The 24,887-nt window shown below is 41.7% G+C and overlaps 1 protein-coding gene across 3 annotated transcripts in view; it reads left to right on the top strand.

The window, feature by feature from the left end:
* The window catches only part of CNST (consortin, connexin sorting protein), a 113,427-nt gene that overhangs the window by 45,657 nt on the left and 42,883 nt on the right, over positions 1-24,887 (top strand). For 2 of the 3 annotated variants that reach the window (XM_042975356.1, XM_042975357.1), the window contains exon 3: positions 24,362-24,412. The exons of the other annotated variant lie outside the window; for it this stretch is intronic. In XM_042975356.1, coding sequence (XP_042831290.1) covers positions 24,362-24,412 — 51 coding nt within the window. The remainder of the gene's footprint in view (positions 1-24,361; positions 24,413-24,887) is intronic. 3 annotated transcript variants of the gene reach the window in all.

Below are 24,887 nucleotides of genomic sequence, written 5' to 3'. Positions count from 1 at the left end.
GACACTCAGTCCCAAACCAGCAATAGTAAGGTGCTCTCTCAATACTTTTTTAAAAAACATATTAAGGGGCGCCTGGGTGGCTCAGTCGGTTAAGCGTCCGACTTCGGCTCAGGTCACAATCTCACGGTCCGTGAGTTCGAGCCCCACGTCGGGCTCTGTGCTGACAGCTCAGAGCCTGGAGCCTGTTTCAGATTCTGTGTCTTCCTCTCTCTCTGACCCTCCCCCGTTCATGCTCTGTCTCTCTCTGTCTCAAAAATAAATAAACGTTAAAAAAATTAAAAAAAAAAACATATTAAGGTGAATTTATTTACTCTCATGCCTCTTTACCTAGGTTAATTGGTAATAATGTTTTATATTCCCAAAAGCTAGTACTGGAAAAAAAGGTGAGCAGTAGTATGAGGAGACATGTCATTATTTACAGGTTTCCTGGAGCTAACACTTGTGTTGTTTTTTTTGCTTTAATGAGCAGCAGGCTAAAGTCTATTAGAGTATAAAATCAGAAAGTAAGAATAGTATGAAAGCTGTCTTATGGAGAGGGGGCATTCGGAAGTGAATACCCAGAGGCACCACTTCTAAAAACCTTGAACTTGGCCTCACAGAAGCCTGGTTGCCATTTTATGTATTATTTTTACTTATTTATTTACTTATTTATTTATTTATTTTTAATGTTTATTTTTGAGAGACAAGAGACAAGCACGCGTGGGGGAGGGGCAGAGAGAGTGGGAGACACAGAATCCGAAGCGGGCTCCAGGCTCTGAGCTGTCAGCACGGAGCCCCACATGGGGCTCGAACTCGTGAACTGAGAGGTCATGCCCTGAGCCGAAGTTGGAAGCTTAACTGACTGAGCCCAGGTACCGCCGGTTGCCATTTTATTACGAGACTGTTTCCTTTAGAGAACTGAATCTCTTTAATACCGTCAACTAAGCAGGATTTCAAGCTGCATCACATCACGTTCTCACTATAGTTGAATCTGGCATGGCTTTAAGTAAATATCCTAAAAATGAATGAAAGCGAGCCTATAAATTTTTAACAGCTTTGCTGAGGTATTCACATACCATACACTTCACCTAATGTGTATAATTCACTCATTTTCGGTACATTCACAGAACTGCACGACCATTACCACCATCAATTTTAGAACATTGTCGTCATCACACAAAGAAACCCCATACTTGCTAGCAGTCGCTCCCCATTTTCTGCTGAGACCTCCCAGCCCTAGGCAGCCACTAATCTGCTATCTTTACAGATTCGTCTACTCAGGACATTTCATGTAAATGGAATTGTACAGTATATGGCCTTTTGCAACTGGCTTCCTTCACTTAGCGTAATATTTTCAAGATTCACCCATGTTGTGCCCCCATGTATCAGTACTTTATTTCTTTTTACTGTCGATTAATATTCCACTGCAAAGGATATATCATATTTCACTTATCTGTTTGTCAGCTGATGGACATTGGGACTGTTTCTACTCTGGGGCTATATTGAATAATGCTCCTGTGAACATTACAGTTTTTTGGGGGCTTTGGGTTTTTTTGTTTTTGCTTTTTTTAGAGTACGTTTTTTATTTATTTAAATTCAAGTTAGCTAACATACAGTATAGTGCTGGTTTGAGGAGTAGAAGCCAGTGATTCATCCCTTACGCACAGCAGCCACTGCTCATCCCCAAAAGTGCCCTCCTTAATGCCCATCACCCATTTAGCCCATTACCTCACCCGCCTCCTCTCTATCAACCCCCAGTTTGTTCTGTGTTTAAAAGTCTCTTACGGTTTGCTCCCTCTCTCTATCTTATTTTTCCTTCCCTTCCCCTGTGTTCATCTGTTGTGTTTCTCAAATTCCATATGTGAATGAAATCATATGATATTTGTCTTTCTCTGACCTATTTTGCTTAGCATAATACACTCTAGTTCCATCCATGTCATTACAAATGGCAATATTTCATTCTTTTTGGTCACCGAGTAGTATTCCATTGAACATTCATACTACTACATCGTCTTTATCCATTCATCAGTTGATGGACATTTGGGCTCTTTCCAGACTTTGGCTCTTGTCAGTAGCACTGCTGTTGTCAGTAAACATTGGGGTGGTGCATGTGCCCTGTTTTCCAGAGTGGCTGCACCAGTTTGCATTCCCATTAGCAGTGAAGAGGGTCCCTCTTAGTCTGCATCCTCGCCAACACCTGTTGTTGCCTGAGTTGTTAATTTTAGCCATTCTGACAGGTATGAGGTGGTATCTCACTCTGGTTTTGCTTTGTATTTCCCTGATGATGAGCGATGTTGAGCATCTTTTCTTGTGTCTGTTAGCCATCTGGATGTCTTCTTTGGAAAAGTGTCTATTCATGTCTTTTGCCTGTTTCTTTAATGGATTATTTTTTGGGTGTTGAGTTTGATAAATTTTTTTTTAATGTTTTTATTTTATTTTTGAGAGAGAGAGAGAGAGAACAAGCGGAAGAGGAGAGAGACACACACAGAATCCGAAGCAGGCTCCAGTCTCCGAGCTGTCAGCTTAGGGCCCACTGCAGGGCTTGAACCCACAAACCACGAGATCATGACCTGAGCCGAAGTCAGACGCTTAACCAACTAAGCCACCCAGGCACCCCAATATGTTCTTTATAGATTTAGGATATTAACCCTTTATCTGATATGTCTTTTGCAAATATCTTCTCCCATTCCCTTGGTTGCTGTTTAGTTTTGTTGATTGTTTGCTGTGCAGAAGCTTTGTATCTTTTTTTTCCCTTGAGAGAGAGAGAGCAAGAGCGAGCTTGTGTGCACACACGCGCACAAGTGGGGGAAGGGCAGAGAGGGAGAAGGAGGAAGACAGGATCTGAAGCAGGCTCTATACTGTCAGCGCAGAACCTGATGTGGGGCTCGAACTCAAGAACCATGAGATCATGACCTGAGCCAAAGTTGTCTGACGCTTGACCAACTAAGCCACCCAGGTGCTTCAGAAACTTTGTATCTTGATGAGGTCCCAATAGCTTATTTTTGCTTTTATTTCCCTTGCCTTCAGAGAGGTGTGTAATAAGAAGTGGCTGCGGCTGAGATCAAAGAAGTTGCTGCCTGTTTTCTCCTCTAGGATTTTGATGGTTTCCTGTCTCACATTTAGGTCTTTCATCCATTGTGAATTTATTTTTGTATGTGATGTAAGAAAGTGGTCCGGTTTCATTCTTCTGCATGTTGCTGTCCAGTTTTCCCAGCACTACTTGCTAAAGAGACTGGTTTTTTTCCATTGAATACTCTTTCCTGCTTTGTCAAAGATTAGTTGACCGTATAGTTGTGGGTTCGTTTCTGGGTTCTCTATTCTGTTCCATTGATTTGAGTGTCTGTTTTTATGCCAGTACCATAGTGTCGTGTGAATTACAGCTTTGTAATACAGCTTGAAGTCCGGAATTTTGATGCCTCCAGCTTTGGTTTTCTTTTCCAACATTACTTTGGCTGTGTGGGGTCTTTTCTGGTAGTGTACAAGTTTTTATGTGGACGTATGTTTTCATTTTTTTGGTTATGTGTGCCTAGGAGTAGAATTGCCACATTATAAATCAGTACTTCATTTAACTTGTTGAAGATCTGCTGAACTGTCGTCCAAAGTGGCTACACCATTTCACATTTCCTACCAGCAACATATAAGGGTTATAATTTTTCCACATCTTCTCCAACACTTGGTAATATCTGCTCCTTTGAATGTTTATTTTTGAGAGGGAGAGAGAGAGAGAGTGCAAGCAGGCGAGGGGCAGAGAGAGGGGGAGACAGAGGACCAGAAGCCATCTCCACGCTGACAAGAGAGAGCCTGATGTGGGGCTCAAACCCACAAACCGTGGGATCACAACTCAAGCCAAAGTCCGATGCTTAACCAGCTGAGCCACCCAGGCACTCCTCTGTTCCTTTGATTTTAACTACAGTCTTTTTTTTTTTTTTTTTTTTTGAGATATGACTTACATGCCATGAACTTCACCATCATAAAGTGTACAGCCTCTTGGTTTTATATATTCTCATAGAATATACAATTCTATATATTTTGCTGCTATAATATTTTGCTGAAAAGCAAAAAATAAAGATGTTGCAAGTATTAAGAAAAGAGTGACTCACAGTATTCCACTTCAAAGTGAAACCAAACAATTTATTTGTCCTGAATGAATGGAAATAATGTATTCAGAGTATACTTCTTTGTACGCTGCACTTGCTTATAATATATCATTCTATCTAATTCTCAAACATTTTATCCCCCTTAAAAGAAATCCTTTACCCATTAGCGGTTACTCTCCATTTCTGTTTCCCTCCAGCCTAGCCCCTGGCAAGCATTAGACACATACATTTTGTGTAGTTGTAAAAGACAAGTTCCGATTATTAAGTGTTTGGTGGTTGCCATAGAACATACTTTATTTACTCAGTCACCCTAGTATTTAAGCATTTAACAAAAACAGTTCAGCAAATGGCAGGAAGCCAGAGATAGGCAGCAGATGGAAATTGGGAAAGGAAGAACTTCCAGACTGACTTGCCACTGGCTGTTCAGTGCCCTGACTTGTTCAGCTGGGGGCCTCCAGCTGGGAGGTGACCAGGAGGGCTTGAAAGCTAGAAAAAAACAAATCTGGGAAATGCATCTGTGGCTGGAGTCAGGCTTTCAGAGGGAAAAGAACAAAGACTTTGGCCCTGCCTGTTCCTACCCAAGTGATCTTAGGAAAGTAACTCATTTCCTTATCTGTTAGAGGGCTAATCCTACCATTCCTGAAAGATGGTCCTTAGAATGAGTGATCCTGTAGTTAAGCTCTTTATCAAATACTCAGCCTAAGATAGGTGCTTCCAAATGGTACTTGTAGTCTTTATGTATGTAGCAGGATGATTTTGAGGGGCATGATCAGGGGCAGCATTCAGTAAAAGTAAGCCGTTGGTTTAATTTGACTTTAATTCCATCATCCCTCTTTTGTCAGTATCGCCTTATCTCCTAACATCTTTCTAATGCTCTCTTTTCAGATTCACCTGTCCCCCTTGCTCCCCTAAGGTATATTCCTAAAAATGTGTGCCCAGTGCCCCCCTGGTTTAACGTCTGGTATAATGTGCCTGCTGGCAGGTTAACTGATCTCTAAAGTAAAAACTGATGATGCAGGTGCCCAGTTTGCATTTTACGTATCTGCCTTCAACCATAGTAGAAATCTTTTTAGTTCTAAACTTGAATGCCTAACGGAGTCAGCCAAGTAAGTTCTATACTGTGGTTTTGGCCAGGATTGGGATACTGGGATTGATGAGAACTTTGATGGACAGGACTGTGCATACCTAGCTAAATGTGTTCCAATTAAAAAATGTAAAGGCCTGCATTTCTCAGCACTTGGCTGCCCTTCCTACATTTTCAAAGGCAACAATGGCATACCGAGCCCCTCCATATGTAAGGACCATTGTGATTACATTGGGCCCACCCAGATAGTGTCGCATAATCTGCCTTTTTCTAAGGCCAAATGACTAACGACCTTAATCCCATCTGCTTCCTAATTCCCTTTTGTGACTTAATGTGACATATTTATGGGGATTGGGACATGGATGTCTTTGGGGGCCATTATTCTGTCCATGAAAATACTTTAAGATTGACTAGATGATGACTTTATATAGCAGAATTCTTCCCTTTATAAAAAATGTTTTATAGAGGCGCCTGGGTGGCTCAGTCAAGCATCCGACTTCGGCTCAGGTCATGATCTCACGGTCCGTGAGTTCGAGCCCCACGTCGGGCTCTGTGCTGACAGCTCAGAGCCTGGAGCCTGTTTCAGATTCTGTGTCTCCCTCTCTCTCTGACCCTCCCCCGTTCATGCTCTGTCTCTCTCTGTCTCAAAAGTAAATAAATGTTAAAAAAAATTTTTTTTAATGTTTTATATTATTTTGTATACCATACAGGGTTACTTAGTTAATAGATATTTATTGAGCACTGTATGTATGCCAGGCACTGTTGGCAAACCTGCCTTTGAGTTTTGTATGCTTGAGTATGAGAGCTTAGTAAATAACAGGTTCTGTCTAGCAAGGTGGGAGTCAGGACTGGTACTTAGCAAGCACAGGGCTGTAGAAATGCTGGCCTAGAGCGGCTATGGGAGGCTTCCAGGAGGAAACTTGGATGTCCAAGCTGAGAGAGGGACAAATAAGCACTAGCCAAGTAAAGGAGATGGGGATAAGGGGACAGGAAGGACGTAAAAGGGGACAGGCACAACACAGACTAAAGCCACGTTTCAGAAACTGCCAATATTCAGTTTGTCTGGAGCAGAATAAAAGGGGAGAAGAAATCTAGGGCAAATAGTGGAGAATAGAACAGTAGAGAGATTGAAGCTCGAAAGATCAGCAAGGTCCAGGTTATGAAGGATTGTTGTTTCATGGTGACCACTTTGGGCTTTGCCAGCAGGTTTGAACAAGAGTGATGTGATGTGAGCTGCAGGGCGTTAGAAAGGCGGCTCCCTCTGCAGTGTGGAGAGTGGGTTAGGATAGGGCCAGATAAGAGGCAGTGTAGCTGGGAGGGGCTTCTGCGGTAATCTGTGCAGGGGATGCTGGTCCTTCTGACCGGGTGGCCTTGGGGCTGGAAAGAAGTAAGAGGACTGGGAGTTATTAAGGGGGTGGAATTGACTGAACTAGGTCATAGAGTAGGTGTGAGAAAGTCCAGGATTATCCCCAGTTGTGCGGTTTAGGCACCAGATGCGCGATGATGCTGCTTAAGGGGGGTGTGAATGTAGAGAGACAAGGAGCAAGTGTGGGGAGAAAAGGGCAGAAGGCAATGTGGCGATCTGGGGCCAGGTGTCTGGAGTCCCTTAGACACCTAAGTGACCATGTTGAACAGGTAGTTGGTCTAGGTCTCAGGACTGTGATCTTGGCTAAAGATGTAGTTTTTGGAAATAGAAAGGATCTTGAAAATGGCCTACCCAAACCCCTTAATTTTTAGTTTTTAAAATTTTTAATTTTTTTCATTGATTTTCACTTACTAGATTGCCAGTTTATTGTAAAAGGGTCTAACTCAGGGATGCACAAGGCAAGAAATGGGGAAAGTACGGGAGCTTCTGTGCCCTCTCCGGCACACCACCCCACATCTCCATCTATTCACCAGCCCAGAAGCTGGTCCCTTAATATATTTGTTTGACCCCTTAATTTTTATAAATGAAGTTCAGGTTTGATCTACACAGTACCTTTGTTTTGCAGGAGACGGGGGAAGAATTAGGGTGTGAACCCAGGGCATCTAAAGAGCCGGTGTGTTTTCTGTGCAGCAGAGTTTTACTTGTCCTACTACACAGTGAGATTGTCTCCATAGGATTAATAGTGATAACGATGGTGGGGTGTCTGGGTGGCTCAGTCAGTCAAACGTCTACCTCTTGATTTCGGCTCAGGTCATGATTTCCTTTTTTTTTTTTTTTTTTTTTTTTTTTTTTAATTTGTTTTTAAATTTACATCCAAGTTAGTTACCTTATAGTGCTATAATGATTTCAGGAGTAGATTTCAGTGATTCATCCCCTATGTATAACACCCAGTGCTCATCCCAACAAGCGCCCTCCCTAATGCCCCTTGCCCATTTAGCCCATCCCCCCACCCACAGCCCCTCCAGCAACCCTCAGTTTGTTCTCTGTATTTAAGAGTCTCTTATGTTTCATCCCTCTCCTTGTTTTTATTTATTTTTGCTTCCCTTTTTGACTTTTTTTTAAGGTTTTTAAATTTTATTTCGAGAGAGACAGAGAGAAAGAACGTGGGGGGTGGCAGTGGGGGCGGGGGGAGAGAAAATCCCAAGTAGACTCCACATTGTCAGCACAGAGCCGGAGGCAGGGCTTGATCTCAGGAACCTGTGAGATCCTGACTAGAGCCAAAACAGAGTTGGATGCTTAACCAACTGAGCCACCCGGGTGCCCCAGAAGCCACACTTTTTCTACAATGTAATTTTATTTTTTTTAATGTTTACTTATTTATTTATTTACTTATTTATTTTGAGAGGGAGGGGCAAGACTCCCTATTTGAGACTATTCGAGAGGGAGAGAAAGACTCCCAAGTAGGCTTCGTGCTGTCAGCACAGAACCAGATGTGGGACTGGATCCCACGAACCGTGAGATCATGGCCTGAGCCAAAATCAAGAGTTAGACACTTAACCGACTGAACCACCCAGATTCCCCATAATGTAATTTTGAAGGTGATATTCTGTCACTTCTGCCATATTGTTTGTTCGATGCACGTTATTAGGTCCAGCCCACACAGGAAGGGGCTTATCCAAGGGCACGGATACTAAGAGGCAAGTCACTGGGGGCCATCTAACAGGTTGCCTCCCACAGTCTGCCAGGGAAGGGCAGGGTCTCAGAGTGTGGCAAGGGCCCTGAGAGCAGGTAACGGTAGATAGACCCACATTCTTTTTTCTCTGAGTGCCTTTCTCAGAGAATGCTCGTGGGACCCAGGATACCTGGTGGTACAGACAAGCCAGTCTGACAACTTTCTACTTCTTGTCTATTGTTTCATGATTTCAGTTGTACTCTTAAAATGTGATAGCTATGTAGGGGCTCCTGGCTGGCATAGTCTGAAAACCTCAAGCCCCAGATTGGGTGGACAGAGTACTTAAATAAATAAATAAACAAACAAACTTTAAAAAACTGAAAAGAGTGTACGGTAGCCATATAGAAAGAAGGTGAAAAAGAAGAGAATTACTATCAATCTGGCCTTTCACATTTTGTCCGGAAGCCAGCCTTCTCCATCAAGTCTCTGTAATGTGATATTTTATATAAAGAAAATCTGAGAAATTTGCACCCCCAAAATTTCTGTATTTCTATGCAGTTACACATATATATTAACACAGGTGCGAATGAAGACTTTTATCTTTATTTTCCTAAGAATATGTTGTTACTGATTTCACAGAACTCAACTTAATGGAGCATAAATTCAGGGAGGATATTTAGGGACTTCGCTTCCCAACTTTCTACTGTTAAAGTCAAACTTCCCAATGTTAAACAGTTTTCTGTGTAGTCTCCTTTTGTTTTGTTTTTAACTCCAACTTTTGTTTGTTTGTAATCCCTACAGAGAGTGGATGTCTTTTTACCTTTATTTATTTAAAATAATTGTTTCTAAATATCATTCACAGAGTCAAAAACTGTAACTAAAAGGGCTTTTTTAATTTTCTTATTGTTTTATTGTGTTTTTAACAAAGTTATTCCATCCATCTGGCTCTCTAATTTTGAAAAAAGCACGCAGGTAAGCATTTGAAAAGTGTAGCCACAGGATCAAAAGCAGGTAGAGAGAGTACAGCCATACGACAGAATATAATTTGGCAATAAAAATGAAAAAAGTGTTAATAATACTACAAATGAAAACCTTATGCTGAGTGAAAGAAACCAGTCACAAAAGACTATATGTAATATGATTCCATTTTATGAAATGGCCAGAATAGGCAATTGCATGGAAACGGAAGGCAGGTTAGTGGCCGCCAACGGCTGGGGACATTGGGGGAAACGCAGAGATGGGACGCTGAGCAGTACAGGGCTTCTGTTTTGAGAGATGAAAGCTTCGTGACATTGGTTGTGGTGATGGTTGCATAGCACTGAATAAACTCAGAGGTTGAACACTATGGACACTTGAGATGGGTGAATACTATTTTATGTGAATTAGAGTCTCAATAAAACGGTTTTGAAAAAAGCAGTTTGGAGTGGTGGTTGGTTTGGCGACGGGAAGAAACACTAGTGCCATGGTGCATTGTCCCTGCAAAATGTGAAGATGACCGGCGTAATGGGATTCGACCTAACATTTTTTTGTAACGTGCAGTGAAGTGCTCTTTTAGCCTGTTTCTCTGGTGTTTTTCTTTTGACTTACGGGAAGTTCAGAGTTAATTCCTGGTTTTCTACATTTTTCTTTCTTGTAAATTCCCCTAATGGAAAGACAGTCTGCTATCAGTAGCTTTAGAGAATTCTAGAATATTGGGGGGGGAGGGGGAGAGGGTTGGTTTCCTTTGGATATTTAGGTTCTCCCTCTTCCTCCACAAATAGGCACTATTTTTAAGTTTTGAATTTATTTTTTATTTTAGTTTATTGAGAACGAGACAGTGCAAGCAGGGGAGAGGCAGAGAGAGAGGGGAACAGAGGATCCAAAGCAGGCTCTGCGCTGACAGCAGAGAGCCCCAAGTGGGGCTCGAACTCAGGAACCATGAGATCATGACCTGAGCCAAAGTCAGACGCTCAACCGACTGAGCCACCCAGGTGCCCCAATGAAGTTCATTTCTTGAAGTGCTTTTTCATAGCCACTGTGTGTCTGTAAAAATCTAAATATTGAATTTGGATATTCACACAGTTTGTATCCTAAGTAGGTGAGCCTTTTATATTAAAGGAGAAAATAAATAATGGTGTTTGAGCTCAAGCCTCTCTGGCTGGAGGCAACAGTGTGTAAATACTGAGGTCGGCTTATAGATCTAGACAGTGGTTCGGTGTGGCTCACTACGATTTCAGATGAGTGATCAGAGCTCTGCTTTCCAAGAGCTCAGCAAAGCAAATGAGCTGTGAAAAGGACTGCTCCTTCCTCTTAAGAAAGGTATCCTTCGTGGCATCTACCTGAGAGGAAAATAAGAATATTCTTTTGGGGCACCTGGGGGGCTCAGTGGAGTGAGCTGCCGACTCTTGATTCGGCTCAGGTCATGATCTCACACTTGATGGGATCGAGCCGCGGGTCGGGCTCTGCACTGACAGCACAGAGCTCGCTTGGGATTCTCTCCCTCTTTCTCTGTCCCTCCCCTGCTCGCTCACACACGCTCTCTCTAAATAAGTAAATAAACCTAAAAAAGTAAAAAAGAATATCTTTTGAAGGTTTGTGTGGTGCTGTCCTTCAGAGTCTATGATGGCACATTGCCACTTACAGCACCTAAAACACAGGTGACAGTTAGCGAAAGGGGCAGTCTTTCAGCCTTGTTTGAGTTCAGTCCGGAAGCATTTGGCAGTTGTCAAGAAGGTGCCTAGAATAAAGTCGGGTGGCTGTTTTCATGTGGTCCCATCTGACACTGATTCCCCTGCTCGACACCCAGTGGAGAGACCGGCACGACCGCTTTGCTTGCAAAGCACTGGGTGTGCGCTCTGTGATGCTTTGTGTCCTCAGTCATTCGTTTGCAAGCCGCGGGCTGGAGGAGCTGGGCCACTTACTTCAGGTCACAGGGCAGTTGGACTGCAGCCCAGGAGCCTAACCCCGGCCGTGGGCAGCAGAGGCTGCCGCCTGAGGGCACAGGACAAGAGTGCCACGCAGAACGGATGCTAATTGTGCCCTGATTACATAAGGTGTCCCTTTGACCCCGGGTCACAGCAGAAGGAAGTTGGCTCATTTCCAGATTTGTCTCACCCATGATAACTAGCGTGGAGGAAAAGGAAGGAATTTTCCTTTTTACCACTTTATTGTGCTTAGCCGATGATCAAAGATACTGAAGTATGAGCACGCTCCTCTCCATCTTCTTTTTTTTTTAATTTTTTAAATGTTTATTTATTTTTGAAGGAGAGAGACAGAGACAGAACATGAACAGGGGAGGGGCAGAGAGAGAGAGAGAGACACAGAATCCGAAGCAGGCTCCAGGCTCCGAGCTGTCAACACAGAGGCGCACTCGGGGCTTGAACTCACAGACCGTGAGATCATGACCTGAGTGGAAGTCGGACGCTGAGCCACCCAGGCGCCTGTCTCCTCTCCATTTTCTTGGCACTAACCAGAATCTTGGAGACAGGAAATGTGGGAGGAAAACCAGGAGCCAAGCACAGAGTCTGCCATAGGAGCTACATAAGCCATGATTAAAAATTATTACTGACGCATCTTCCACAGTTACAGCCAAGGTGTGCATCCGCATGAACGAGTAAGGCAGTTTGTGATGTAATGGCTCCAAGAATCACAACAGAAAAGCCCGGAAACGAAGGCATTTTTTCTTTTATGATTTTAATATTGCAATAAAATATGTATAATATAAAGTTGCTATTTTTTAATGTTTATTGTGAGAGACAGCGAGTGTGCTTGAGCAGGGAAGGGGCAGAGAGAGAGATGGGGACAGAGGATCTGAAGCGGGCTCTGTGCCGACAGCAGCAAGCCCGACGCGGGGCTCGAACTCCCAAACCGTGAGATCATGACCTGAGCTGAAGTCAGACACTCAAATGACTGAGCCACCCAGGCGCCCCTCAATTTGCTATCTTAAGTGTACAATTCAGGGCGATTAATCACACTTGCAATGTTGTGTAACCATCAGCACTGTTTCCCACACCTGTACCCCCCAGGCAGAGACTCTAAGTGTTAAGCAGTGGGTCTGCGTCCTTCCCCCCTCTGCCCGGTCACCTCGGTTCTGCTGTCTGCATGAGTTCTTCCACTGTAGGTATTTCAGCTAAGTGCAGCCGTGCGATACTTGGATCGTTGTCGCTGGCTTCTTTGACGCGCACGGGTCCGGCCTCACCCACGACGCAGCATGTGTTCGGCACGGTTTGTGTGTCCAGCCACCTGCTAAGGAATATTCTTTCAGCTTTTGGCTAATGTGAGTGCCGCTGCAGTGAACGCTGGCACGCGTACGTCTGTTTGGGTGCCTGTACGCCTGGAAATGTGCCTGTTCTGTGTGGACACCTGGAAATGGGATTGCTGGGTCATACGGTGATTCGGAGTGTGACCCTGAGGAGTGGCCGCGCCGTCTCCCACAGCAGCTGCACCTGCACGTTCCCATCAGTGGCGCACGGGGGTTCTGCTTTCTCCATATCCTCACAGCCGTTTTTCTGATAATCGCCATTGTTTTGCGTCCGTCTCGGCCTGTTGATAGCGATGCCGTGGGCTAGAAAGTGTTGTGCTACTGGAGGCAGCCCCCACAGGTCCTTCCCTGACCAGAGCCCGTGTCGTGGCCAGACAGGCCCTCGTGGTTCTTGTTATGACGATCCCCAGACACACCCCAGCAGCGACCGTTTGTGAACTTTGAAAAAACACGGTTTATTATTTACAAGTTCTAGAGGGTACATTGCATGCCCAGGGCCATCTGTAGAGAGAGAGAGAGGGAGCAGATTGGGGTTCTGCCTTTATTGGGGTCATGCGTGGAGCACCTAGGACTACATGGGTGGATTTAAAACATAAGAGCAGGAAATAAAGCACAGAAAGGGAGGAGGGATCGGTTCAAATGGTCAGTTATCTAGGTCAACCAGGGCTTTCTGAAAAGGGGAACCACATGGGTGGGTGGCCTGGCTCTTCGTCTAGTTGTGTAGCTGACAGCATGTTCATTCCAGACCATTGTCTTTGAACCGGATGCCTTGGCAATGAGAAGCTTAATGTCTGCAGCTTACATTATAGTCAAAAAATGAATTGTCAGGCTTATGCTACAGCCATAATAGTAGGTATAAACTGGTATCTCATTGTAGATTTGATTTGCATTTCCCTAATGACTAGTGATGTTCAGCATCTTTTTGTGTGCGTATTCGCCATTTGTATATCTTCTTTAGTGATATGTCTGTTCAGGTCCTTTCCTCATCTTGAATTAGGTTGTTTGTTTCAGGTGTAGGAGTTCTTTATGTATTCTAGATGTCAATCCCTTATCAGATTTATGATTTGAAAATATTTTCTTCCATTCTGTGGATTGTCTTTTCACTCACATTATAGTGTTCTGGGCTGCCGAATGCTTTTAATTTAGATAAAGTCCAATGTATCTATTTTTTTTCTTGTATTTGCTGTGCTTTTGATGCCATACCCAAGAAATTATTGGCAAATCCAATGTGAAGAAGATTCTCCCCCATGGTTTCTTCTAAGAGCTTTGTAGTTTAAGCTCTTACATTTAGGTGTTTGATCCATTTTGAGTTCATTTTGTATATGGTATTAGGTAATGGTCCAACTTCATTCTTTTTTGGGGGGAGGTGGAGAGAGAGAGGGTGCAAGTGAGTGAGGGGCAGAGAGAGAGAATCCCATGAGGGGCAAAAAGAGAGCGGGAGGGAGGGCAGGGGGGGGAGAGAGAGAGAGAGAGAGAGAGAGAAAGAAAGAAAGAAAGAAAGAAAGAAAGAAAGAAAGAAAGAAAGAAAGAAAGAAAAGGGAAAGGAAAGAACAGAGAAAGAGAAGAGAAAGAAAAGCAGGACTCACCCAGGGCTCATGTTTTATCCAAAACAGGGCTTGTGTTCACCCAAATCAGGGCTAGACCTCACCCAATGTGGGACTGGAACTCATGAACTATGAGATCATAACCTGAGCCTAACTCAGACGCTTAATGACTGAGCCACCCAGGCACCCCTAACCTCGTTCTTTTACATGAAGATGCCCAGTTTCCCCAGCACCGTTTGTTGAAAACACTGTCTTTTTCACGTTGAATGGCCTTGGACCCTTCCTTGTCAAAAGTGAATTAACTACGGATATGAGAGTTTATTTTTGGGTTCTCAATTCTGTACTGTTGGTCGAATGCAATAGGTCTATCCTTATGCCAGTACCACAGTGTGTTTTTCCTGTAACTTTATAGTAAGCTTTGAAATCTGGAACTGTAAGTCCTCTAATTTTGTTCTTTTTCAAGACTGTTTTGGCTATTCTGGGTCCCTTGATATTTCATACATATTTCAGGATGGGTTCTTGTTTCGGCAGAAAACACTATTGGGATTTTGTTTGGGATTGCGCCGAATCTGTAGATTATTTGGGTGGAATTCTCATCTTCACGACTTTAAGTCTTCCAGTCCACAAGCAGGAGAGGTCTCTCCATTATTTGTATCTTCCAATTCCTTTCAGTATTGTTTTGTAGCTCTCAGTGTACAAGTCTTGTTTCCACACATTGAATTTATTCCTAAGTATCTTGTTCTTTTTGATGCTATTGTAAATGGAATTATTTTCGTAATTTCCTTTTCCAGTTGTTCACTGCTAGTGAATAGTGTATAGAAATACAACTGGGGGGTGCCTGGGTGGATCAGTCAGTTGGGCGTCCAACTTCGGCTCAGGTCATGATCTTGTGGTCTGCGAGTTCAAGCCCCACGTTGGGCTCTGTGCTGATGGCTCAGAACCTGGAGCCTGCTTTAGATTCTGTGTCTCCGTCTCTCTCTGACCCTCCTCTCTCTCTCTCTCTCTCTCTCTCTCTCTCAAAAATAAATAAATAACTTCAAGAGAAATACAACAGATTTTTTACATATTGATTTTTTTATGCTTCAGCTTTGTTGAATTGATTTTCTAGGTCTAATAATTCTTTTTTTATGTTTATTTTTAGTGTTCACTTATTTTTGAGAGAGACAGAGTGTGAGCGGGGAAGGGGCAGAGAGAGGGAGACACAGTATCCAAAGCAGGCTCCAGGCTCCAGGCTCCAGGCTCCGAGCTGTCAGCACAGAGCCCAACACAGGGTTCGAACCCACAAACTGCCAGATCATGACCTGAGCAGAAGTTGGACACTTAACCAACTGAGCCACCCAGGCACCCCATTCTAATAATTCTTTATGTGTGGAGTCCTTAGTGTTCTCTAGATATCAGATCAGGTCGTTTGCAAATAGAGATAGTTTTACTTATTCCTTTCCAATTAGGATGCCTTTTATTTCTTTTTGTTCCTTAATTACTCTGGCTAAAACTTCCAACATTATGTTGAATAGAAGTGGCAAAGTGGTCATCTTTGTCCTATTTCTGACTTTAGGGGGAAAGCTCCCAGTCTTCACCTGAGTACAGTGTTTGCTGTGGGTTTTTCATAAGTGGCCTTTATTATATTGAGGAAGTCCACTTCTCCCGATTTATTGAGAGTAGTTATCAGAAAACGGTGTTAGATTTTGTGAAATGTTTTTTATGTATTATTTGAGACAGTCATGCGGTATTTTTTTTTTCATTTTATTAACATCGTATATTACATTGATTGCTTTTATGTTGAACCACCCTTGAATTCTTAGGATAAAACCAACTTGATCACAGTGTACAATCATTTTAATATGCTGCTGAATTTAGTTTCCTAGTATTTTGTTCAACATTTTTGCATCTATATTCATAAGGGATATTGGTCTATATTTTCTTTTTTTGTGATGTCTTTGTCTGGCTTTGGGATCAAGGAAATGCTGACCTCATAGAATGATTTAGAAAGTATTTCTTCCTCTTCAGTTTTTGGGAAGAGTGTAAAAATAATTCATGTTAATTTTTCTTTAAATGTTTGGTTGAATTCATCAGTGAAGCCATCCATTCTGCTAACATCTGCCTTTTAATTGGAGAGTTTAAACCATTTACATTTAAAGTAATTGCCAATAAGGTAAGGAGTTACTTCCGGCATTGAGGGTTTTTTTTTTTTTTTTTTTTTTTTAAGTTTATTTATACACTGCCCACGAGAGGGGCAGAGAGAAGGGGAGAGAGAAAATCCCAAGCAGGTTCCATACTGTCAGCATGGAGCCTGATGTGGGGCTTGAACTCATGAACCGTGTGGTCATGACCTGAGCCAAAACCAAGAGTCTGAAAGTCAACTGACTGAGCCACCCGGGTGCCCCTGGCATTGAGCTATTTGTTTTCTGTCTTGCGTGTTTTTTGCTCCTCAGTTCCTCAATTACTGCCTTTTTTCCCTTATTAAGAAATTTTGTATAGTGTCCCATTTTGATTCCGTTCTTTTCTGAATATTTTTAGCTGTTTGTGTAGTTGTTTCCTTGGGGATTGCAATTAACACATTAAGCTTATAACAGCCTAGTTTGATACCAATACTCTGCCCGTGTATATCGGTCTCCTCCTTTTTATTATTGTTGTTGGAGATTACACCTTTCATATATTGTTTGCCAATTAACATAGTTACAATTATTTTTTAATGCATTTGCCTTCTAAATCATATGGAAAAAGGAGTCACAAACCAAAAGTACAGTTATGCTTTTATTTTTGCCTGTGTTGTTATTGTAACCAGTGTTTTTTATTTCTTCGTGTGGATTTGAGTCACCATCTAGTGTTCTTTCATTTCAGCCCAGAGGACTCCCTTTAGCTTTCATTGTCATATAGCTCTTCAAGTCCCATCCCCTCTAAGCATTTGTTTGTCTGAGAGTGTCTTAATTTCGCTTTCATTTTTGAGGGATAGTTCTCTTATAGAATTTTTGGTTGACTATCCTTTTCTTTCAGTACTTTGAATATATCATCTCTCTCAAAAAAAAAAAAAAAAAAAAAAAAAAAAAGAATATGTCTTCTCGTTGTTTTCTGACGTCCATGGTTTGGGAAGAGAAATTAGCTGTGATTCTTATTGAAGATTCCCTTGTTTATGAGTCTTCTCTCTCTTCTTTCAGAATTTGTTGTTTTTTTTTTTTAACTCTATTTGCAGATGACATATTATACACAGAATATCCTAAACACTCCCCCAAAAGGGCGCCTGGAGGGCTCAGTCAGTTAAGCTTCCGACTTTGGCTCAGGTCATGATCTCATGGTTCATGGGATAGAGCCCCATGTCAGGCTTCCCACTAACAGTGTGGGGCCTGCTTGGGATTTTCTCTCCCCCTCTCTTTGTCCCTCCCATGCTTGCACCCACTCTCTCTCTGTCTCTCAAAAACAGATAAACATTAAAAAATAATAAATTGAAGATGATACAAATGGAAAGATATTCAGTTCAATCCCTGTCAAAATACCAATTGCATTTTTCATAAAACTAGAACAAATAATACTAAAATGTGTTTGGAACCACAAAAGACCCCAAAGGTCAAAGTAATCTTGGGAAAGAACAAAGGTGGAGGTATCATAATACCAGATTTCAAGATAGACTATAAATCTGTAGTACTCAAAACAGTATTGTACTGGCAGAAAAATAGGTACATCAATGGAACAGAACAGAGAGCCCAGAAATAAACCCGCAATTATACGGTCAGTTAATCTATGACAAAGGAAGCAAGAATATACAATGAGGATAGGCAGCGTTTTTAATAAATGGTGCTGGGAAAACTAGACAGCTAACTGTAAAAGAATGAAACTGGACACTTTCTTTTACCACACACAAAAATAGCTCAAAATGGATTAAATACTTGATTGTGAGACCTAAAGTTTTACATACGGAGTAATCTCTTTGACATTGGCCTTAGCAACATTTTTCTAGATCTGTCTCCTCAGGCAAGGAAACAAAAGCAAAAATAAACTATGGGGACTACACCAAAATAAAAAGCCGTTTTTGCAGTAAATGAAACTGTTAACAAAACAAAAAGGCAACCTGTTGAATGGGAGAAGATATTTGCAAACAATATATCTGATAAAGGGTTCGTATCCAAAATATATAAAGAATTTATACAACTGAACACCAGAAAATATATACATGAGTAACAATCCAATTAAAAATGGGCAGAGAAGGGGTATCTGGGTGGCTCAGTAGGTTGAGCGTCTGACTTCAGCTTCGGTCATGATCTCACAGCTCATGGGTTCGAGCCCCATGTTGGGCTCTGTGCTGACAGCTCAGAGCCTGGAGCCTGCTTCCGATGCTGTGTCTCCCTCTCTCTCTGCCCCTAACCCACTTGCATTCTGTTTCTGTCTCTCTCAAAAATAAATAAACATTAAAAAAAATTTTTTTTAGTGGACAGACGACCTGAATAGACATTTTTCAAAAAAAGACGTCCAGATGGCCAACAGACAGATGCAAAGATGCTCAACCTCACTCATCATCAGGAAAATGAAAAAACCACAATGAGGTATCACCTCATACCTATCAGAATGACTGTAATCAAAAAGACAAGAAATAACAAGGGTTGGCGAGGGTGTGGAGAAAAAAGAACCTTCATGCACTGTTGATGGGAATGGAAATTGGTACAGCCACTGTGGAAAACAGTATGGAGGTACCTCAGAAAAATTGAAAATAGAAATACCATATGATCTAATAATTCTACTTTCCTGTACTTACCCAAAGAAAACAAAAACACTAATTTAAAAAGACATGTGCACTCCCTTGTTTATTGCAGCATTATTTACAGTAGCCAAGGTATGGAAAATGGGGTGTGTGTGTACACACACACACACACACGTATACATACATATATACATACAGTGGAATATTACACAGCCATAAAAAAGGATGAGATCATGCCATTTGAGACAGCATGGAAGGGCCTAGAGGGCATTGTGCTAAGTGAAAAAAATCAGACTGAGAAAAGCAAATACCATATGATTCTAGTCATAAGTGGAATCTAAAACAAACAAAACAAATGAACAAACAAAAAGCAGAATCAGACCTATAAACATAAAGAACAAACTGATGGTTGCCAGAGGGGATGGGGAGTGAGAGAAGAGGCAAGTGGGTGAAAGGAGGAGGGAGATCCAGGCTTCCAGTTATAGAGTGAATAAGTCAGGGGAATAAAAGACACAGCATGGGGAATACAGTCAGGCTACTGTAAGAGCGATGTAATGGGGCAGATAGTAGCTACACTTGTACTGAATGTAGCATAACGTAGAGTTGTTGAATCAGTAAGTTGTGCACCTGAAAATAATTGTCAAGTGTACCTAAATTAAAAAAAAAAAAAAAAGGAAAGATTCTTTTTTTTTTTTTTTTTTGGTGTCTGGGTTTTGATCATTTACCTATAATGTGTCTAAATGTGGCTCTCCTTACTGTTAAAAACAGAACAAACTGAGGGTTGATGGGGGGTGGGAGGGAGGGGAGGGTGGGTGATGGGTATTGAGGAGGGCACCTTTTGGGATGAGCACTGGGTGTTGTATGGAAACCAATTTGACAATAAATTTCATATATTAAAAAATAAAAATAAAAAATAAATGTGGTTCTCCTTGACTATAGATGCTGGAGAGGATGTGGAGAAACGGGAACCCTCTTGCACTGTTGGTGAGAATGCAAACTGGTGCAGCCACTCTGGAAAACATTGTGGAGGTTCCTCAAAAAATTAAAAATAGACCTACCCTATGACCCAGCAATAGCACTGCTAGGAATTTACCCAAGGGATACAGGAGTACTGATGCATAGAGGCACTTGTACCCCAATGTTTATAGCAGCACTCTCACCAATAGCCAAAGTATGGAAAGAGCCTAAATGTCCATCAACTGATGAATGGATAAAGAAATTGTGGTTTATATACACAATGGAGTACTACGTGGCAATGAGAAAGAATGAAATATGGCCCTTTGTAGCAACGTGGATGGAACTGGAGAGTGTGATGCTAAGTGAAATAAGCCATACAGAGAAAGACAGATACCATATGTTTTCACTCTTATGTGGATCCTGAGAAACTTAACAGAAACCCATGGGGGAGGGGAAGGAAAAAAAAAAAAAAGAGGTTAGAGTGGGAGAGAGCCCAAGCATAAGAGACTCTTAAAAACTGAGAACAAACTGAGGGTTGATGGGGGGTGGGAGGGAGGGGAGGGTGGGTGATGGGTATTGGGGAGGGCACCTGTTGGGATGAGCACTGGGTGTTGTATGAACACCAATTTGACGATAAATTTCATATTTAAAAAATAATAAATACATAAACATTAAAAAAACAAATAAATGTGGCTCTCTTTGAATTTATTGTGCTTGGAGTTTGTTGAACTTCTTGGATGTGTAGGTTCATGTTTTTCTTCAAATTTGGGACATTTTCAGCTATTATTTCTTCAAATATACTTTTTTTTTTTAATGTTTATTTTTGAGAGACAGAGTGCAAGCAGGGGAGGAGCAGAGAGAGAGAGGGAGACACAGATCCAAAGCAGGCTCCAGGTTCTAAGCTGTCAACACAGAGCCTGACGTGAGGCTTGAACCCACAAACTGCAAGATCCGAGCTGAAGTCAGATGTTTGACTGAGCCACCCAGGTGCCCCTTCAAATATACTTTCTAATGTATATTTTTTGATAGAGAGTGCAAGCAGGGGAGGGGCAGAGAGAGGGAGACAGAGAATATGAAGCAGGCCCTGTGCTAACAGCATCGAGCCCGATGTAGGGGTCGAACTCACAAACCAAGAGATCATTACCTGAGCTGAAGTTGGCCACTTAACCTACTGAGCCACCCAGGCACCCCACTCATATGTGGAATTTTAGAAACAAAACGAACAAAGGAAAAAATGGCAAACCAAAAAACACTTTTTTTTTTTTTTTAAACATTTATTATTGAGAAAGAGAGACAAAGCAGGGGAGGGGCAGAGAGAGGGAGACACGGAATCTGAAGCAGGCTCTAGGCTCCGAGCTGTCAGCACAGAGCCTGATGCGGGGCTCGAACCCACGAACCACGAGATCATGACCTGAGCTGAAGTCAGACACCCAACTGACTGAGCCACCCAGGTGCCCCCAAGAAACACTTAACTATAGAGAACAAATTGCCCGTTACCAAAGGGGAGGTAGGTGGGGGGATGGATGAAATAGATAATGGAGATTAAGAGTACACTTCTCATGATGAGCACAGAGTAATGTATGGAACTGTCGAATCACTATATTGTACACCTGAAACTAATATCTTAACTATAACGGAATTAAATAATTATGTGTCAAAATAGAATTCAGGTGGTATGATAAATTGACTAAAACCTCTCAATCAAGGTAATTCTTTTAATTTCTGGCCCAAGGTAGTTCAAATAATTTTTTTAAAAAACCCTCAGTAGGTGCATATAAACTCTGGTGTTGATTTTGGAGCTTGATGAAGTTGACAGGTATCAAGTTAGGGCCTATGAGTTTGTCACCATCTGCATCTGCTTATAAATAGTATCATCAAATTGCTTAATGCGGAGTTTTAACTGTAACTCATTTGACTTTCATAGATGAAAGTTAAATAGAATTTTATGTTCCTGTCTAGATGTATAGATCCATATCTGGCAAAACAAAGTTTTATTTAAATGGAACCATCTACGTATACTTTGTAGCAAAGATGAAATTACATGTTGCACAGTATATGTTTTTATTTGGTTTTGCTTCTTAACTACAAACATCCTTACCAGAAAACTGTTATGAATCAGAAGGAATTTTTGTACTAAATGCGATATATTATTACACTTAATTATTTTTAAGAAAACTTGTGTAAGCCTCATGTGACATCACAAGTAATGACATCAAAATTATTTTGAAATCCAGCATGTCGGACATTGTCCCATTGTCTCCAGGCCTGCAGTGTATGTGTCCCGAAATCCGTGAATCCCTGGTGTGTGAGGGAATTTGTTTTTCTCTTGCTTTTTTTTTTTTTTTTTTTTTTTTTAAATTATTACTATTTTGTATTTTCTACCTAGTTTACCAATGTTATTACAGGAGCTTTGGGAGCTGGAAACCTACCCTGAGGGTTGTTTTTTTCTTTTTCATTTTCTTTCTTTTTTTTTTTTTTTAAAGTAATCTCTACATCCAGTGTGAGGCTCAAAATCACAACCCGAAATCAAGAGTTGCATGCTCTACTGACTGAGCCAGCCAGGTGCCCCTCTCTTACTGTTTTGTTTTTTTTTTTTTTTTAATGTTTATTTATTTTGAGAGAATGTGAGCAGGAGAGGGACAGAGAGAGAGAGAGAATCGCAAGCAGGCTCCATACTTGCTTGTTTTCCAAATACTCTTATTTCTTTGATGTTAGATGGGTTTTTATTATTATTATTATTATTATTATTATTATTTATTTTTTAATTTACATCCAGGTTAGTTAGCATATAGTGCAACAGTGATTTCAGGAGTAGGTTCCTTAGTGCCTCATACCCACTTAGCCCACCCATCCCCCCCACACACACACCCTCCAGCAGCCCTCAGTTTGTTCTCCATATTTAAGAGTCTCTTATGTTTTGTCCCCCTCCCTATTTTTATATTATTTTTGTTTCCCTTCCCTTATGTTCACCTGTTTTGTCTCTTAAAGTCCTCATATGAGTGAGGTCGTATGATTTTTGTCTTTCTCTGACTAATTTCACTTAGCAGAATACCCTCCAGTTCCATCCACGTAGTTGCAAATGGCAAGATTTCATCCATTTTGATTGCTGAGTAATACTCCATCGTATATATACACCATATTTTCTTTCTCCATTCATCCATCGATGGACATTTGGGCTCTTTCCATACTTTGGCTATTGTTGATAGTGCTGCTATAAACATAGGGGTGCATGTGTCCCTTCGAAACAGCACACCTGTATCCCTTGGATAAATACCTAGTAGTGCAATTGCTGGGTGGTAGGATAGTTCTATTTTTAATTTTTTGAGGAACCTCCATACTGTTCTCCAGAGTGGCTGCACCAGCTTGCATTCCCACCAACAATGCAAAAGAGATCCTTTTTCTCCGCATCCTCACCAACATCTGCTGTTCCCTGAGTTGTTAATGTTAGCCATTCTGACAGTAGACCGTTTTATTATAATATGTCTTAGGGAAGATCTTTTTAGGTTAATCCTTTTGGGGAACCTATAAGCTTCGTAAACTTGGATGTCCAAATCTTTCTTTATATTTGCAGAGTTCTTAGTCACTATGTCTTTAAGTTAGCTTTCTGCCCCCTTTTCCCTCTCTTCTCTTTCTGGGACTCCAGTAATGCGTGGATTGTTTCTCTTAATTGTTTCCCACAGTTCACATAAGGTTTCTTCATTCTTTTTTCTTTTCGCCCTTCTGACCAGGTAATTTCAAATGGCATATCTTTAAGTAAGTTCACGGATTCCTTCTTCTGCATGGTTGAATCCACTGTTGGAGTTCCCTATTGAAATTCAGTGCATTCAACTCTAGCATTTCTGTTTGATTTTTATCATGGTTTCTATTTCTTTGCGTTAAACTTCTCATTTTGTTCATACATTATTTTCCTAATTTTGTTTGTCTATCTGTGTTTTCTTATAGTTCACTTAATTTCTCTAAGAGGATTGTTCTGAATTCTTTGTCAAGCAGTTCATAGATCTCCATTTTTAAGGGCCTTTTACGGAATCTATTAGTTTCCTCTAGTGATGTCATGTTTCCTTGATCATTTGTGATCCTTGTGGACTTGTGTTGGTGTCTGCACGTCTTTACAGAATGGCTTCAGCAGGGAAACCCTCCACTAGTCAGACTCTCCAGAGACTCTGGGTGGGCCATATGGTGATGTCCGTGGGCAGGCTTGGTGCTGGAGTCCTCAGGTGTGCAAATCTGAAGCCTGGGTCAGCAGGTAGACAGGCCTGCTGCCTGGGTCCACTGGGATAGGCCTGGTGCTCGAGTCCATGTGGGTGGGCCCTGGATCCTGGGTCCATGGAGGTAGGTGAGGTACCAGAGACCATGGGGGGTGGGCCTGACAACCCCATCTGCAAGAGCCAGCCTGACTCTGGTGCTGACTGGGAGCCTGTGTCCATGGGACTCAGCCTGAAGCCGGGTCAGTGAGGGGTTGCTTGGACCTAGGGTGAACTGGAGCCTGGGTCCATGGGAGCTGGCCCAGAGTCTGTGGTCATGGTGGCCAGCCTGGCTACATTTCTTAAACGACAGAATCACTATGGAGACTTTGAATGTTTGAGATGGTCAGATTTAGGAGGAATCTGAAGTCTCATCTGGCCAGTCCCTTCATGTTAAAGATGAGGAAACCACAATATAGAAAATAAAATGTCTAATCCAAGGTCACTTGGAAAAATAATGACAGAACTGATATCTCTTGCTCCTATTCCAGTGCTCTTTGATTTATACTACCCTGTCCCAGCAAGGAATGTTATCTTAAGAGGTAAGTTTTGTAATTAAGTCCTCTCTAAAACTCATGATCTTCAACCTTGATAGATAATCCTTTTGTGGTATGAGCCTTTCAAGTTTCCCTGACATCTTAACCCATATGAGCCCAGTTCTTATTTTCCACTCCCTCCCTATACTTGGTGATTAACATACTATATTCTAATTGTTGACATTAGCCTTCCGTTACTCTTGGAATCTTTAGACTTATATATATGCTTTTGGAACTTTTGTTGGCTTTGTTTTATGACAAATACTCTTCTTTCTGTTGTGATTTCTTTTGGTGGCTACATAATTTTATTTACCAAACTATTGCATGTTGACAAATAATATGTATCCACAGCATATCCATAACTTAGAAAACGAATCTAGCAGGAACCATGACCATTATGAATCCACACTGTCTAACTAATTGAGATGATCATAATGCATGTTTCTATTTCCATTATCTGGAACTCTGCTTTGACCTCCTT

This window comes from Panthera tigris, chromosome F3 (genome assembly GCF_018350195.1).
Source record: "Panthera tigris isolate Pti1 chromosome F3, P.tigris_Pti1_mat1.1, whole genome shotgun sequence".
NCBI lineage: Eukaryota > Metazoa > Chordata > Mammalia > Carnivora > Felidae > Panthera > Panthera tigris.
Note: the sequence above shows the minus strand (reverse complement) of the source record. Positions and strands in the feature narration are given on the sequence as shown.